At 46.5% G+C, this 17516-nt stretch overlaps 1 protein-coding gene across 1 annotated transcript; it reads right to left on the bottom strand.

The window, feature by feature from the left end:
* Positions 1-13842: 13842 nt before the first annotated feature.
* LOC134213371 (WD repeat-containing protein 55 homolog) lies at positions 13843-16645 on the bottom strand. The gene is made up of 4 exons (XM_062692382.1): positions 16461-16645; positions 15441-16349; positions 14460-14611; positions 13843-14396 (listed from the first exon to the last, which is right to left on the bottom strand). Coding segments are annotated over exons 1-4 (1431 nt in total). The 5' UTR covers positions 16463-16645; the 3' UTR covers positions 13843-14028.
* Between the last annotated feature and the right edge of the window lie 871 nt (positions 16646-17516).

Here is a 17516-nt window from a genome sequence, read left to right as displayed (position 1 = left end):
ATGAAAGCAGATCAATATTTTAATTTTATTTCATTACAATTATTAGGCAGATACAAATACATAAAAAAACAATTATGTCTCCCCCTCTCAGATTTGAGGGGCAATACTTTTCTTTTTGATAATAAGCCATTTTATGAGACAGATTCGAACAGCTGATCGAAATTTTGAGTGGACGGCTCGGTCTTTGTTTTGGTAAATTTGCATGTAAACCATCATCATTTCGTCATCATCATCATCATTTCATTTCATTTTCGCAAATGTTCCTTGTAAAATGTAAATATTAGTATTTGGTCTCCTGTCATTTGAGCTTTCTATAAAATGGCTTATTTGGGGATTGTCAAAACATGATATTATCACAGACAAACAGACATAACACATTGAACATTTACTCATCAAATTCATCGTCGTTCAAACACTAACGACATCTGTTGATTTCAGTTAGTTGGGCAAATCACGAACCAGGTGGCGGTAGTGAGCAAACGTCAAACTCGAGCATTAACGATGCTCGCGCCACGAGTGATCGATTGGCCAACAAATGATTATTTGAATTGACCAGTAAATCAGTGAACGATGGAAATTTGACGAGAGTTATGTCTGTTTGTCTGTGATATTATGTTTAAAATATATTCTTTAACAAATCCGAGACATTTTTTGATTTTTTTTTATTTTAATACTTGTTTTTTATTATTCCACCCCCTTGTCCTTTCGGAAATAAGTCGGGTCGGACATACTTTTAATTAAATATTTATAACGGCCTTATTATTGTCCTTCAAAACTTTCGGCTCTTCGCCGACTCATCGCGCTTCATTACAATTCTACAATAGGTAGATAGACAGTTGTTTGGGTAGCTATATAATAGACCTCTTCATGTTTTCAAAAAGTATCAAAAACTCAACCGGTCAGCCAAGAATCGCAATTCTTATGCTAAAATAAGCCTCCTGACAAATTTTCAGCTAATTCGGATACAATTTCGAAGTGGCTCAAGTCGATTTAGTATTTTTGGGCTATTTTCAATTTTGAAATTTGAAATTTTTAATATTTCTTTTTAATTTACACATATGTTCAGTGAATTCAAAATGATTTCTCATGGCGGTTTAGGATGTAGACTCGCTTTTAAAACATTTTTCTTGCATTCTTATAGAATTTTGGGCCATTTTTGCTTTTGTATGATCTTCTCCCCATCTATTGGGTCAATCTGGGAAACGAGGGCTAGATTATAATTTTGTGTGTACGAACTTTCTTCTGGAAGGAGATTCTCTATTCATCCCGTGGATTCGCATAAGTGTCTTTGCTTATGGAACCACCCCACCCATTTTTGGCCCTTCATACAGGAGTTTGATGAAATACATACAATAGTATAATCATGATCAAATCGTTTGTCAGATATGGCCAGTGCTATCGGCAGGTGCCTTGCTACAATAGATGGTAGTATCATCATCATCATCATCATCATCATCATCATCATCATCATCATCATCATCATCATCATCATCATCATCATTTTCTATTTTGATAAAAATCTAACAAGAGATATAAACGCCGAAAACTATCGTGCACCACAAGTCATTTAACTATTTAGGTCCTGCATAATAACAATCAAATCGTTTTTAGGCGAATGTAGTTTCCATAGGACATGACATGTGGCATGATTTTTTTCTTTATCAATCATAGTTCACTGCTATTAAAATCCATTGTCATTCTGAAAGTATTTTCAATTCATGTCAGATCAACTTTAACAGAATCTGAAAAAAGCAACTTGCCAATTATTATCTACACATGTTCAGACATATGTATGAAGCGGATTTCATAGAATGGAAAATGTGCTTCAATTTAAGCTATCCATGAAATTTGGCTCTCCTGTTTTCACTAAAATCCTAATTAGCTTAAGGCTTCATGCCATGTCATTCACAATGGCTGCCTTGCGGCTTACCAACACAGTCAAACAATCAACCACCCCACCCACCCCGATATGCACAGATAAATTTAATTGATATATTGCCTACATACCTGACCATCTTCTCACTAAAAAAGTAAATCTGGACTTAGTTCTAATTTCAATCTATGCGGCGGTATGATGATATTAGCACATAGCGCTAATTTAGGGAAGATATATAAGCAAGTGGACAAAGTGAAAAAAAATCCCCCCAGTAGCGCACAATGCCAACGACGTCGCCGGTTTCAACACTCTGCACGACGTCGGTAGCGTCGTATGCAAGCAATCATTGATCAGCAGCAGACAGTGATGTCGATATGAACTATTGTGAAATCATAGCGGCAACATGTAAAATATCGATTTAATTAATCAATCTTTTCCTAACGCATTATGTATTGATGCAATAATAATACCTTATTGATTTTGTTTTGGGGCGCATGGTTGAAAATTGAAAAATTGTGACAAAAAATGATCTTGTTATTGGTACGTTTGAGCAGCTGGCAACAACAGTTGAGGATGTAAACATAAACAGCCAGCATCGTGAAAACATAATTCATAAATATTCACCTAAACCAAAGAAAAACTGATGCTTTTCTGCCAAATTCCATCAGTGAATCCCATGCTTAGACTGTATTGATTAATACTGCTTCTAAATTGGGCTGAATTCTTCCGAATGCGTGCAATGTTTACTGTTGTCGGATGTTAACAAAAAATGAATCCCACGTGTATGCTTACTGAATTGGTATTGGAAGTGTCCACCACTACAAATCCGTAGTTGATGATTTTTATGACACAATCACATTGCAATTTGAGTGTCACAACGCTTCACCTTAACACACACACAGCTTAACACACACACACACACACACACACACACACACACACACACACACACACACACACACACACACACACACACACACACACACACACACACACACACACACACACACACACACACACACACACTCCCCCCGAAGTAGTCGCAGCATCCAGTGGTCCCGGGGGGATCGAGGCAAGGAGGATAAGGGACCCGGTTTATCCGGGAGGCACATTTTTAGCAGGTCGGGAGGAGCCCATCCCTGTTCGCCTTCGAGCATAGTGTGGATGCTCGAGGTGTCTGTCGCGCAGATTTTTGATGGCCTTTAACCCTTACAAAAAAAAAAAACACACACACACACACACACACACACACACACACACACACACACACACACACACACAAACACATACACACACACACACACACACACACACACACACACACACACACACACACGGGGGGGCAGCAGGGACTTTGTCCAAGGGCTTGACGACCCCTCCCCATGGCCACTGCGAGTTAGACCGGGACCATCGTCCCTAACCCCTAATCCCAAGGCGTCAAGCGACCCGTGCCGAGGGGATGCATGGCCAGGGGGTGAAATAATAAGCTAGGCCTTTAACGGAGCCTGTGGGGTACCTGGGCACCCTCCACAGTAATTATCCCTTACCGCGTCATGCTGGGCTCTGGCGTGGTGGACCTCTTTTCCCGAGCAACTCGTGGGACCAAAATGGAAACCAAGTCAATTCTTCAATTAGTGGTAGTAGTGTAGGCGACAACCCCTTCGCAAGAGGTGGGTTGTTCAGGTCTCCGCCTAGGAGGCCAGAGGCAATAGTCGGCAGCTCAGTGCGCAGTGCCAGCGTGGGTCACTCAACCTTCCTCTCGGCTATAAAAACGCCGATAGGGGTTATTGACGGCCCATGGCTTGTGGAGGCGATGAACCGCAAACGCGATGGGCTTTCGGCCTTCGAGGTGGCGACGGAACAGCTGGACGCCATCATCGACTTTGCGTCATCGAAGCATAATATCAGCAAGGACCTCAAGAGGAGCTTGCAGAAACTTCGAAAGTCGATGCTGGACGCCAAGCTGGAGAGGGCGGTCGGGACGGCCAAGTGTAAACCCGTGAAATCGGTGGAGTCGAGGTCTACCCAGACTGAGGCCCAAGGATTCGCGGACTCGGGCAAGGTCGAATCGACCGAAGGCGTGCCAGCGAAGACGGTGGTGCCAAAGTCTACCCAGACTGAGGCTCAAGTATTTGCGGGTATGTCGGGGTGACTGCTCCAACGGAGCAGACACAAAACGGGGAGACAGTCTCCAGGGGATGAGCTCCTGGGGCCGCTCCAAAACGCGGAGGGTTACTACCCCGAACAAGGGTAGTGGGGCTGGGAAGCTGAACCCCGGTCAGGTACCTCCAAAACCGGGGGAGGAAGGATCTGGAAAGGTTCGTCCACTCAGGAAAGACGGTGATAAGGGTTTACGGCAGGCTGAAAGTTCTCAGCCGCACCAGACCAGGGAAATAGAGGGGGGTGACGCCTCCTGGACCCTGATCAAGAACAAGAGGAAACCGAAGACGTCAAGGGCCGAAAAGAAGGCCCAGGCGAATGAGGGTAGCAAGAAGTCTAGGGTAGGCGCCAATCGCTCCAGGGGCGATGCCCTAGTCATCACGGCGGACGAGGCTAAGTACTCGGATGTTTTGAAGGCGATGAGGAGTGACGTCAAGCTCGGTGAACTCGGCGCCGACGTACGTCGAATTAGACGTACCCGGATGGGCGAGATGATACTCGAGCTGAAGCGGGGCGTCTCGCAAAACGGCGCCGCCTACAAGAAGTTGGCGGAGGAGGTCCTAGGCGAGACGGTCAAGGTGAGGGCACTCACGACGGAAGTGAATCTAAGGGTTAAAGACCTGGACGAGATCACTGAAGTCGAAGAGCTCGTCACGGCACTGCGGCGACAGTGTGAAGTGGAGACGACCACCGCAGCCGTTCGGCTACGGAAAGGTCCGGCAGGGACGCAGGTAGCATTGGTTCGGCTATCTGCAGCGGACGCCTCCAAGGTAGTCAAGTTAGGGAGCGTCAAGGTGGGATGGTCGGTATGCCCTGTGCGCATATACGAGCAACCCGAAGTTTGCTTCAAGTGCCTGGAACCGGGGCACAAGCAATGGGACTGCAAAGGCCCTGACAGAAGTAATCTCTGCCGACGCTGCGGATTGGAGGGACATAAGGCACAATGCTGCACGAACCCTCCCAATTGTTTGATTTGTTCCAGCAAAGCTGTGAACAGCAAGCACCCCATGGGGGGTTCGATGTTCCCGGCGTTTAAGCGTGCTGCAAAATCAAAGTGCAGGTAACGCAGCTGGCTTGCTCGGCCTCGCCCGAGTGTTTGGTGTGCGCAGGTTTAGAGGAAACGGCGGAATACGTGTTGTTCGTGTGCTCACGTTTTCGCGCAATGCGTGACCACATGCTTGCCACATGTGGTCTGGACACTACCCCGGACAACCTAGTTCGGAGGATGTGTAAAGATGAAGTTGGCTGGAACGCCGTTTTATCGGCTATCGCCCAAATCGTCTCGGAGCTACACAGAAGGTGGCGCGTGGACTCAAGGATGGCTAGTTCAGGCGCAAATAAGAGGTGGTCCAAGGGATCGGAGTCGGCTTCATGGGTCATACCGGTGGTCATGCTCTGTGGTCGAACTCGATCCTTTTATCGAACAAGTGGCCGCGCGAAGAACAACATGGTATCGTCGCTTTCGCGGCGTCGGTCAACCGGGCGGGTTCTGGAGCCCGAGGACGGAAAGGGGTCCTCGTCAAGGCTGGGGCAGGTGTAGGCCTCGCGTCGGCAAGTCCCTCTGTGTGCTGGGCGAATAGGCCCTATCGCAGAAAAGGTCAATTTGGGGTGCACGCGGCATCATGATTTTTGATACCAGTCGTGCAGAGGGAAGCAGGCGCGAAGTCGACCCTTCCCACCTTCAGAGGACATAGGGCGTGGTAAGGCCACCTGGAAAGCCGGCAACGCGCTGGCACGATACCATGGTGTTCTTCTAAAAAAGCGAGTTACGATGTTCGGTGCTGCAAGGACACGCAGCTAACCTCGAGGGTGCGTTGTGCACTGGCCCCCCCTTTGAAGCATTACTTTCTGGTTGTACCGAAGGGACTATGGGCTTGGCGGCAATGGAAACGGTTTAGCGGGTCGGGGATGTAGTCCTGCCTCCCTCGGTGATCCCTAACCCCGCACTTCCTGGTCAACCCAGGATGTCTGTTGAGCAGATTCCCCCTCCATTGTTCAGGAAGAAGAAAAAAAAAACACACACACACACACACACACACACACACACACACTGCCAACAAAATGGTGGAGGTGGGCAAGGTGAAAGTCGGATGGTCGGATGGTGCCCGTTGAGACTCACTCCGCGGGTCACCAAAGAGATGGAGCAATGCTTCAAATGCATGGCGTTTGGACACCAGGCGCGAAATTGCAAAGGTCCGGATAGATCCGGTCTATGTAGAAAATGTGGCGAAGAAGGACACGTTGCTAGGGACTGTACGAAGCAATCGAGATGCCTACTCTGCAAACCGGAGGATGGAAACGACCATACGACGGGTGAATTCCAATGCCCTGCATACAAGAAGGCGATGGCGGGCCGGGATTAATGGAGATCATCCAGTTGAATCTCAATCATAGCGACACCGCACAGCAACTGTTGTGGCAGTCGACAACAGAAGCAATGTGCGACGTGGCAATTATTGCTGAGCCGTACCGGATCCCTTCTGACAACGGCCACTGGGTGGCGGATGCTACGGGGATTGCGGCTATCCAAGTGGTGAGCAGATTCCCTATCCAAGAGGTGGTAGACAGCTCTAACGAAGGTTTTGTTGTCGCCAAAATCAACGGGATCTTCGTGTGTAGCTGCTACGCACCCCCACGGTGGACTTTAGAGCAGTATAACCGGATGCTGGATGCACTCACGGAGAAGTTGATCGGCCTTAAACCCGCAATCATCGGAGGCGACTTCAATGCTTGGGAAGTGGATTGGGGAAGCAGGCTGACCAACGCCAGAGGTTACAGTTTGCTGGAGGCGCGTGCGAAGCTGGAAGTTAGACTGTGCAGCGAAGGTACCGTTAGTACATTTTGCAGAGACAGCAGGGAGCCCATCATTGACGTGACGTTTTGCAGCCCGTCGCTGGTGAGAAACATGAACTGGAGAGTTTGTGAGGACTACACTCATAGTGATCACCAAGCTATCCGGTATAGTGTTGGAACACGGCTACGGACGACGCGGAGAGGGATAAGGACTACCGGGCGAAGATGGAAAACGAAGGACTTTGACAAGGAGCTTTTCAAGGAAGCACTTCGAGTTGACAGCGGCGCAACAAATCTTGAAGCAGATGAAATGATGGAAACGCTAGCAAGGGCTTGCGATGCGTCAATGCCAAGGAAACTGGAGCCATTTGACAGCCGACGCCCAAATTACTGGTGGAACGAATCCAGTGGCGTAGCCACGGGGGTGGTTTTGGGCATAAAACCCCCCCAGAGACAATTTTTTTAGAAGAAACTTTTTTTCAAAAAAAAAAATGTTCTGAAAACCCCCCTCAGACCAATTTTCTGGCTACGCCACTGAACGAATCTCTTACCAATCTTCGTGCTGCCTGTCTCAGGGCCAGAAGACGTTTTCAGAGGGCAAGGTCTAAAACGGTAAGAGAAGAGCGTAAGATAGTTTTCCGGGAAGCTAGAGCGGCTTTCAAACGGGAGATCAAAGTCAGCAAGTCCAACTGCTTCAAGCAGTTGTGCCAAGAAGCTGACGCTGATCCTTGGGGCAATGCTTATCGGGTGGCAATAACGAAAATCAAGGGTCCAGCGACGCCAGCGGAGATGTGTCCGGACAAGCTGAAGATCATCGTGGACGGTCTTTTCCCGCTGCATGATTCTACGATGTGCAGGCATTGCAATTTATCCCATCATTCGATCACACCAGCAATTTTCACCATGGAGAAAAGTTTTTTCACTGCTCTTGTTGTAGCAACGCCCTCGCAACGTGAACAAACCCCGAACCGCGCTGGCTATCAGGATCATCTTCAGATGCTCAAATGATAATATCTTTCCAGAGTGCTCTTTGATTAGGGATAATATCTTTGCACAAGCAAAGATGATATCCTATGCTCAGATGATATTGCAATGCCTGACGATGTGGCCGCCTGCACCGTACGAAGATGAAGACCGAGTTACCATTGCAGGTATGCAAGTCTCCAACGCCGAGCTGTCATCAGTGGCGAAAGGTCTGAAGAAGAAGAAAGCTCCGGGTCCGGATGGAATTCCAAACGTGGCTTTAAAAACTGCGATACTGGCGTTTCCAGTTTTGTTCAGGATGGTGCTGTAGAAATGCCTAGCAGATGGCTACTTTCCGAATAAGTGGAAGATTCAGAAACTGGTGTTACTGCCGAAACCAGGAAAACCGTTGGGGAGTCCAGCTTCGTATAGGCCCATATGCCTGCTGGATACACTGGGGAAGCTTCTGGAAAGGATTATCCTTAATAGGCTAACGCAGTTCACGGAGGGCGAGATCGGCTTGTCGGAGAAGCAGTTTGGATTCCGAAAAGGCAGATCGACGGTGGATGCAATTAAGGCGGTCGTTGAAGTTGCAGAGAAAGCATCCAAGAAAAAGAGGTCCGGCAATCGGTTCTGCGCCGTAGTAGCGAATGACGTCAAAAACGCATTTAACAGTGCCAGCTGGGAGGCCATCGCCGTAGCGCTGCATGGAATGCGGGTTCCTGGCTATTTGTGTAGAATCCTTAAGAGCTACTTCGAAAACCGGATTCTGGTCTACGATACGAATTCGGGGCAGATGTCGATTAAGGTTACGGCGGGTGTTCCGCAAGGCTCCATACTTGGCCCAATGCTGTGGAACGTTATGTACAACGGAGTGCTAAAGCTGAAGTTGCCCAAAGGGGTGCAGATCTTCGGATTGGCGGATGATATCGTTTTAACGATAACCGGAGAGTCGCTGGAAGAGGTAGATATGCTGGTGGCGGAGACGACCGAGCCAGTTGAAAACTGGATGAATGGAGTCAAGCTGCAGCTTGCTCACCACAAAACAGAAGTGATGCTGGTCAGCAACTGCCAAATCATACAGCGAATGCAGATTATCGTCGGAGAGCACGACATACCGTCCGTGCGGGCTTTGAGACATCTAGGAGTGATGATCGACGACCATTTGAATTTCAACACCCATGTCGACGCACCCATGGAACCGCATACAAGAAGTTGGCGGAGGAAGTCCTAGGCGAGACAGTCAAGGTGAGGGCACTCACGACGGAGGTGAATCTAAGGGTTAAAGACCTGGACGAGATCACCGAAGTCGAGCCGTTCGGCTACGGAAAGGTCCGGCAGGGACGCAGGTAGCATTGGTTCGGCTATCTGCAGCGGTAGTCAAGTTAGGGAGCGTCAAGGTGGGATGGTCGGTATGCCCTGTGGGCATATACGAGCAACCCGAAGTTTGCTTCAAGTGCCTGGAACCGGGGCACAAGCAATGGGACTGCAAAGGCCTTGACAGAAGCAATCTCTGCCGACGCTGCGGATTGGAGGGACATAAGGCACAATGCTGCACGAACCCTCCCAATTGTTTGATTTGTTCCAGCAAAGCTGTGAATAGCAAGCACCCCATGGGGGATGTGCCCAGCGTTTAAGCGTGCTGCAAAATCACAGTGCAGGTAACGCAGCTGGCTTGCTCGGCCTCGCCCGAGTGTTTGGTGTGCGCAGGTTTAGAGGAAACGGCGGAACACGTGTTGTTCGTGTGCTCACGTTTTCGCGCAATGCGTGACCACATGCTTGCCACATGTGGTCTGGACACTACCCCGGACAACCTAGTTCGGAGGATGTGTAAAGATGAAGTTGGCTGGAACGTCGTTTTATCGGCTATCGTCCAAATCGTCTCGGAGCTACACAGAAGGTGGCGCGTGGACTCAAGGATGGCTAGTTCAGGCGCAAACAAGAGGTGGTCCAAGGGTTCGGAATCGGCTTCATGGGTCATACCGGTGGTCATGCCCTGTGGTCGAACTCGATCCTTTTATCGAACAAGTTGGCGCGCGAAGAACAATGTGCGAAGTAATGTGCGTCAAAGCAGAAAGACAACATTTACAATGGTCTGAGTTTGTTGGTTTATGCTCATCGGACATACTGACCAACCCATCTTCAACTTGGCCTTATCCAGCACCTTCTTGACTTCAGCCAAGGGTACTTGGAATGTGGCAACCTGCGTTTCCATTCGACCCTTCTTTAATTGAATCGTTGTATCTTGGATTTCGACGCCACACCAGATCTCCGGCTTCGGCTATATCACCCAGGCCCCGACACTGCACTACTTCTACGGCGCATAGCGTCTTTACAGGCACCTTATTACCCAGCACCTCTTCTGTCAATTTTTCATATGCAGCACTTTTCTGCGCAGCATCCCGCTTCAGGACGAGAATTATCTTACCCTTCTGTGCTCTGCGAATACAGTTGCCAGAGTGTAAAATAATCGAAATTTTTTAGTGAAGTCCATTTTTCTTCATTTGTCAGTTCACTTCCGACATATTCATAGTCGGCTCTGGACAGTCAATATTCAGTTGAATATTAGTCATTGAATATTTATGCACATTTTACAAATTAATAAATTATCTGAAATCTAAACACGTTTCGAATGAGTTAAGTGATTTATCACACAGGACTGAATCCGATTTTCATCCGCGAGGCACTTTCAGCGGTGAACATCAACATAAACAATGATAATTATGTTTTTTTCTGCACATAGTAAACACATTCAGTGACAGTCGAATGAATGAGTTCGTGGAGTAGTCGTCTGACTATGTCATTCTATGTTTTGATTATTCATGCGATGTTTGTCAAAATTCGGACCGAAGTTGCTTCATGAAGATGAATATTTTAGGCTCTGGTCCTCAGTACATCGCCGTAGCTTTTGCCCTCGGCTTTGTCTGAAGAATGTGTCCAATACAAATTGCGATTTTGTATGTCCATTAGGAAAAATAATACCAAGTCATGTGCGTCCCATGTGCATAGTAGTCCCATTAAGAATTTACATAGGGCTACGAAATGGTTAGTTGACATCCGGGAAGGGGCGCCTAACATAGCTCTGGTCCTCACAAGTTCCAATACTCACGCTTCCACGGGTTTTCCGATGACAATTGACCGCCAGCTAAGGGTTGCGTACTTAGCTGGTAGTGTAGCCTGGGCACTGTTGTCCATCTGACATCAGCTAGAATGAGAGGGTGCGTCCTGTGGGGTCTGCCTAGGATGTGGTGGGGTTCGACAGTGCGCTCTGTTGAACTTCTATAAAAAAAAACTGCATGTGTCCCCAAGCGTCCCCTATCAAAGCGACCGTGTGCCGCTCAAAGCGCACTAGCCTAGTCCTGGTGTTGGGTGGGACTTTTAACAAATTTGACCCGACTGATCGAGCGTCTGTTCACCAAGGAGTTGCGGCTCCAACAGCGTCTGTTCTGGCATCCAGCAGCCGAGTATGAAATGCTATTCCCCGGAAGCTATACCTAAGATGGCTGCCCCATCCCGGTGGATAGGGAACCTTGGGCTAACAACCTACTGTTCCCGAAACATCAATTTCGGAGAAGAGATCGGGGGATCGTTCTTCCTTCATCGACCGGTTCACAAGGTCACGTGGTTCTCCCGTGACGGCTTCAAATCGACCACATCTGCATCAGCCGAAAATGGAAACGGAGCCTTCTTGATGTACGGAATAAACGTAGTGGCGATATCGCGTCTGATCATCACCTCCTCATCGGTGAAATACGCCTGCGCATTGCGCGGATTTGTCGGCAGGAGGAAAGAGATGGACAACGATTCAACACACGCCGACTGGAAGATGCCACGGTGAAACGATCCTTCGTTGAAGAACTGGAGACGCGTGCTGTAAATATTCCGGAAGGTGGCAGCGTGGAATACCAATGGACCGCCATCAAGAATGCCTTCATCGCCACCAGCGAGAACAATCTGGGCGAACTGCGCACCCAGAGAAAACAATGGATCACCGATGAGACCTGGAGGAAGATAGAGGAGCGAAAAGAAGCCAAAGCCGCGATAGAGCGATCAAAAACCAGAGGAGCCAAAGTCTTAGCCCGTCAACGATACGCGGCTCTTGAGAAGGAAGTAAAACGCTCATGTCGACGGGACAAGCGAGCGTGGGCAGACTCTCTGGCCGACGAAGGAGAGAGAGCCGCCGCAACCGGGGACATTCGCCTCCTCTACGATATCTCACGACGCTTAAGCTTGGCGAAGATGAATGCAACGATGACTGTGAAAGACGCGAATGATCAGTTATTGACCGACCTAACTGACCAGCTGAAACGCTGGTTCGAGCACTTCAAACAACTTTTTCAAGTGCCAGCCAGGCCATCACCACCTCGGCATGATCTGCCTAGGATCCGACGTATAACATGCGTCAATACCGAAGCTCCATCACTGCTAGACATTCAAACAGCCATTCAAAGCATGAAATCGAATAAAGCCCCAGGGGTGGATCGCATATCAGCCGAGATGCTCAAAGCTGACCCCATGGCATCCGCTCAACTACTGCTTCGTTTATTTCGTAATATCTGGGACACCGCAACTTTCCCGGTCGACTGGATGCAAGGTATCTTAGTGAAGGTGCCCAAAAAGGGTGACCTGACTGTATGCGATAACTGGCGAGGCATTATGTTGCTGTGTACCGTTCTCCTAGCCCGGATTCAGGAGAAGATCGATGCGACTCTCCGGCGGCAGCAGGCCGGATTCCGTGCCGGAAGATCCTGTGTGGACCATATTGTCACGCTCCGAATCATTCTGAAGCAGGTCAACGAATTCCAAGAGTCCCTTTACTTGGTATTCATTGACTACGAAAAAGCTTTCGACCGTCTCAATCACGAGAATATGTGTGGCGCCCTGCGACGCAAGGAGGTTCCTGAGAAAATCATCGGCCTCATCAAAGCACAGTACGAGGCCTTTTCGTGTAGAGTGCTGCACAATGGGGTCCTGTCCGACCCTATCCGGGTCGTAGCTGGTGTGAGGCAAGGATGTATTTTATCACCGTTACTGTTCCTCATCGTAATCGATGAGATTCCGGTAGATGCGATTGACCGTGAACCAAACCGCGGGCTGTTATGACAGCCTATAACCATGGAGCACTTAAACGACTTCGAATTGGCTGATGACGTTGCACTCCTCGCGCAACGGCGCTCTGATATGCAGAGTAAGCTCAACGACCTTGCCGAGCGCTCCTCTTCGGCAGGTTTAGTCATCAACGTCAACAAAACCAAATCGTTGGAGGTAAACACGGTGACTCCTTCCAGTTTCACAGTAGCCGGGCAACCAGTGGAGAATGTTGAAAGCTTCCAATATCTTGGTAGCCAAATGGCGTCAGACGGCGGTACCAAGATCGACATAGGCGCACGGATCAAGAAAGCAAGGGCTGCCTTTGCGAGTTTAAGAAATATCTGGAATAACAGGCAGATAAGTGAACGCACCAAAATACGAATTTTCAACTCTAACGTGAAATCTGTGCTGTTATACGCTAGCGAAACATGGTGTGTATCAGTGGAGAACACTCAACGGCTGCAGGTGTTCATTAACAGATGCCTGCGGTATATAAATCGGGCCTGGTGGCCTCACAACTGGATCTCAAACAACGAGCTCCATCGTCGTTGTCACCAGAGGCCGATAGCAACAGAAATTCGTGATCGGAAGTGGGGCTGTTCACAATCTACGTAGGGGCGGAAACGAAATCTGTTAACAAGCATTAGACTGGAACCCAGCGGGACATCGCAGCAGAGGCAGACCCAGAGGCTCATGGCGGCGAAGCCTCAATAAAGAAATAAAAGAAGTTGACCGAAATCTAACCTGGCAACAGGTTAAAGCGATAGCCGGGCAACGGTCAGGATGGAGATCTTTCAAGTCGGCCCTTTGCACCACCGGAGGTGTACAGGATCCATAATTGTAAGTAAGTATCATTTGGAGTATACCATCGAGTTGAAACTGCAACAGACCACGACCGATTATACTATCTCAAACTTTCACAATATTACATCCTTGAAAAAGCATTCGGATCAATGAAGTTTAGTTTCTCTGATTCATTCTTAAACTCTTAACAACGTTTCATTACAGAAAAATAGAAAATTTGCAATGAACAAGAATTGCTCAAATAAGTATACAATTAACTTACCCTCGATGAGACCGAACAAATCAATAGTCAATCACTTTTCCGAATAAAATAAAAAACATCACACCGTGCTTCGCTGGTTTTAATCGCCCTCGGTCCCACTCTGTCCGCCGGCCAAATCGGCGAAGAAATCTGCAGCATTTGTTTGCTTCGACGATGGCAAATTGTGCTTCATGGCTTTTTTGTCCGGTTTGCTGTTGTACTTGATGTCGTCGAAGTCCTCGAAATATTTAATGTTCCAGAATCGGATATCGTTGTCGTGCGAACTGGAGGCGATCAACTCTCCGGTGCTGTTGATGTCGATTGTCTCGACCGCCAACGAGTGCTGGCCGACAATGCCGAGCACTCGCCCCGGTACCAGGTGCATTGCTCGAAGTATGCCATCCTCGCCACCGGTAACCGCTATCCGTTCCGTTATGGGGACCATCTTGTTAACCCCCGCCTTTGGACCTGAATTTTTAAAATATGTTTTAGGTATGTTTGAAGAGAAAATCAATTGTTTTGAATACTTACCAATAAAAGCGTCACAATGATAACCAAACTGTCCCCAGTTGAAAGTGTAGAAGTTGCCTTTGGACGAACCGACAACTAGTTTGCTGTCTTTTCGGAACACTCCCATACATGTTAGTTCTTCTTCGTATGGCTCGGACTGGACCAACATTTTTCTAAAACAATTTCAATTATAAGCAGTTTATATGGGATTAGAAATACGTTGCAGCTTTGATAAATTCAAAATCTATTTTCGTGTCTTGTGTCTTTCAAATAGGGGAAAATACGGCTTTGGCAGGTTTTGTTCTATTATTGGCAGGGGGGTTTTTGTCGACCAAATTTTATGAAATTTGGCCCCAATATTCTCCGATAGGCAAATAATGCTTAGGCCAAATTTGAGCATAATCAGTCATAAAAAACCCTGACAATAATAGAACAAAACCTGCCAAAGCCGTCATTCCCCCTACATATTAATAAAAAAAACAAAATACGTTACAAAATGAACATTTTTGAAAATGATTTTTTTGTAAAGTAATATTGTTTGAAAAGTTTTGTTTTTTTTTTTTGTTTTTACAAAATTAAAAGAAATGAAAACAATAATTACTTTGAAAAATTCGAACGAATGGAGGTTTTCTGTGTTTCTATTTACAGTAGCGGGTGATAAACAAGGCCATCAAATACCCAACATATAGAAAACCTAAATTCGTTCGAAATTTTTGAAATAATTATTGTTAATATCTTTATTAATGAGGTTTTCGGCCCTGGACCGGTTCGCCTCGTAGCATTTTCAAAATAATTATTGTTTTCATTTCTTCTAATTTAAAAAAAAACAAAAAAAATCATCATACTATAAGGCGTTATTTAACTGAATAAATATCTCTATTAAATTTTTTTTTATAAAATTATGCAAAGCAGGATTTATAATAAAATAGAAAAGAACAAACGCATATAGAATTGGAAACACAACTAGGTACAATGAACAAAAAAATCAATCTTTCAACTCACCTTTGTGGTAAGTTAATTGTCGTAAGATATCCATCTCCGCTGGTCATTAGCAGATGCTTTTTCTGATCATTCGTAATGATACAGGAGATAAAATCTTCCACTTCTTTCAGCTTGAAAATAGGTTCATTTTGCCTGAGATCCCAAAGTTTTAACACTCCATCATCGTCCCCGGTGGCGAACGTGTGCTCGCTAATCAGACTCATCGTATAGACTGGTTCCTCGTGAGCATCGTCCCAAAACCTTTTCAGCTTGCCCGTCTCCACATCGGTCACCATTATCGAGCGATCTCTAGCTGTGGAAATCAGCGCATCTCCATCATAGGAGAATTCCACGTCTCGGATAGATTTGGTATGAGCCTCGTGTGTGTTCATGATGGTGCACTCGTCGTTTGTAAACTTATAAACAATTACATCGCCTGTCGTTGTTCCCACTGCTAAGATATCCTGATCCGGATGAAAGCACAAATCCGTTACGAAATCATCCGTTTTTATGTCTGGAGGCTTCGACCTTGGTTTCTTAATTTCCGTAATGATGGCCCTGATTACTTCATCGTCCTCCATTTCCTCATCATAATCATCGATGGCCCGCTTAGGAGCACTGTTCTTTGTGCTGCTGTCCTCCCCACCTGGGCCAGCGTCATCTTCCGCATCCTGTTCTTTTTCAGAATCTGAAATGTCCGAATAGTCCTCATCGCTCGAGGATGTTCCTATCAGAATGTCTCCATTCGGATTATAATCCGACCCTTCATCTTCTTCGGCCTCATCATCACCCACAATCTCCTCCATTATTGGAAACTCTTCCAGTGCGTATGGTTCCATTAGAAACTCTGGTTCGGTTCCTGAATCGAAATCGTCGTCATCGGAATCGTCTCCCATTGAGTGACCGAATTTCGGTGAATTGAAATTTCTCCTGATCAAAAAGGACAAAGATATTATATTTTTTGTGTAACATGAAGCTAGGTTAGGGTAGAGCTAAGCCCAAACTAGCGCACTCACCGCTCTGCTGCAAAAAGCTACTTACATTTTATCGTGAATTTTGAGGCTGTTTTTAGACTGGTGGTTGGATTTAGGAGACTTCCTGATCGGTACTGGAAGCACTTCCGATATTTTCAGGAAGTTTTAAGCAACTTTTACGCTTAAAACTAAAAGTGCACAACGTGTGGAAAAGACTGGCGAATGTTTTGTTTTCAAATCAAATCCAAAAGACCTTCAAGCAAGCTGCACAAAAACAAAACGGTATCTGTCATCAACAGGGGTGGCAGACGAATAGGCCTGCCAAAAAGAAAGCCGTCGTGTGAAAGACTTTCAAGCCGATTTCAAATCGATGCCGATTTACACTACTGGGCTCGATGCCCACGTAGCGTCATTTCAACGCAGAGTGCACGTGGCGTCAAAAAAAAGCAGGTGTGCACGTGTGCACCAGCGTCACCACGCCGATGCACACCAGCGTTATTTTAACGCTGCGTGCACGTGGCGTTGAAAAACCGCTACGTGGGCATCGGCCCTTAAAATCGATGCGGTCACATACACGGAAAATATTGAATAATCCAGTTAGTATCCAGCTTTCCACGCTCGGTAATGGCGGCTTGTCGGTGTGAAAAAATCAATCGATCACTGTAGCATTTGACACTAGCTGGAGGAAAACTCACCGGCGAAAAGGCCTTTTTTCCCTTCCCCTCTCCCAGGAACGCCAATGAGCTTTCCTCCAGCTACCCGGATAAAAATTTACAGTTCCTTGTATGGTATGATCCATTGGAATTCAATTGGTTGTATGGTAAATAATACAATCTATTGTATTTTTATTGTAGATTTTTCACGGTTGTAAAAATCCTTTATTGTACTTACTTTAAAAGTACAATACATTTAAATGTGACCGATACATTCTATAATATTTTAGTGGTTCGCTTATGTTTTATATTGCTCATCCAAAAATTAAACAAATTATAAAAGTATTCCATCTCGGTGATCAGATAATCCGTTTTAAAGAAAATAAAAATATAATTTGAAAATATTTCATTGATTCATTATGTTGATGGAATAACAATTGAAAACAATAAAATAACAATAACTTTCATAG

Source organism: Armigeres subalbatus, chromosome 2 (assembly GCF_024139115.2).
Source record: "Armigeres subalbatus isolate Guangzhou_Male chromosome 2, GZ_Asu_2, whole genome shotgun sequence".
In the NCBI taxonomy this organism is placed as follows: domain Eukaryota; kingdom Metazoa; phylum Arthropoda; class Insecta; order Diptera; family Culicidae; genus Armigeres; species Armigeres subalbatus.
The sequence above is the reverse complement of the archived record's forward strand: the minus strand, read 5'-3'. Positions and strand labels throughout refer to the sequence as shown.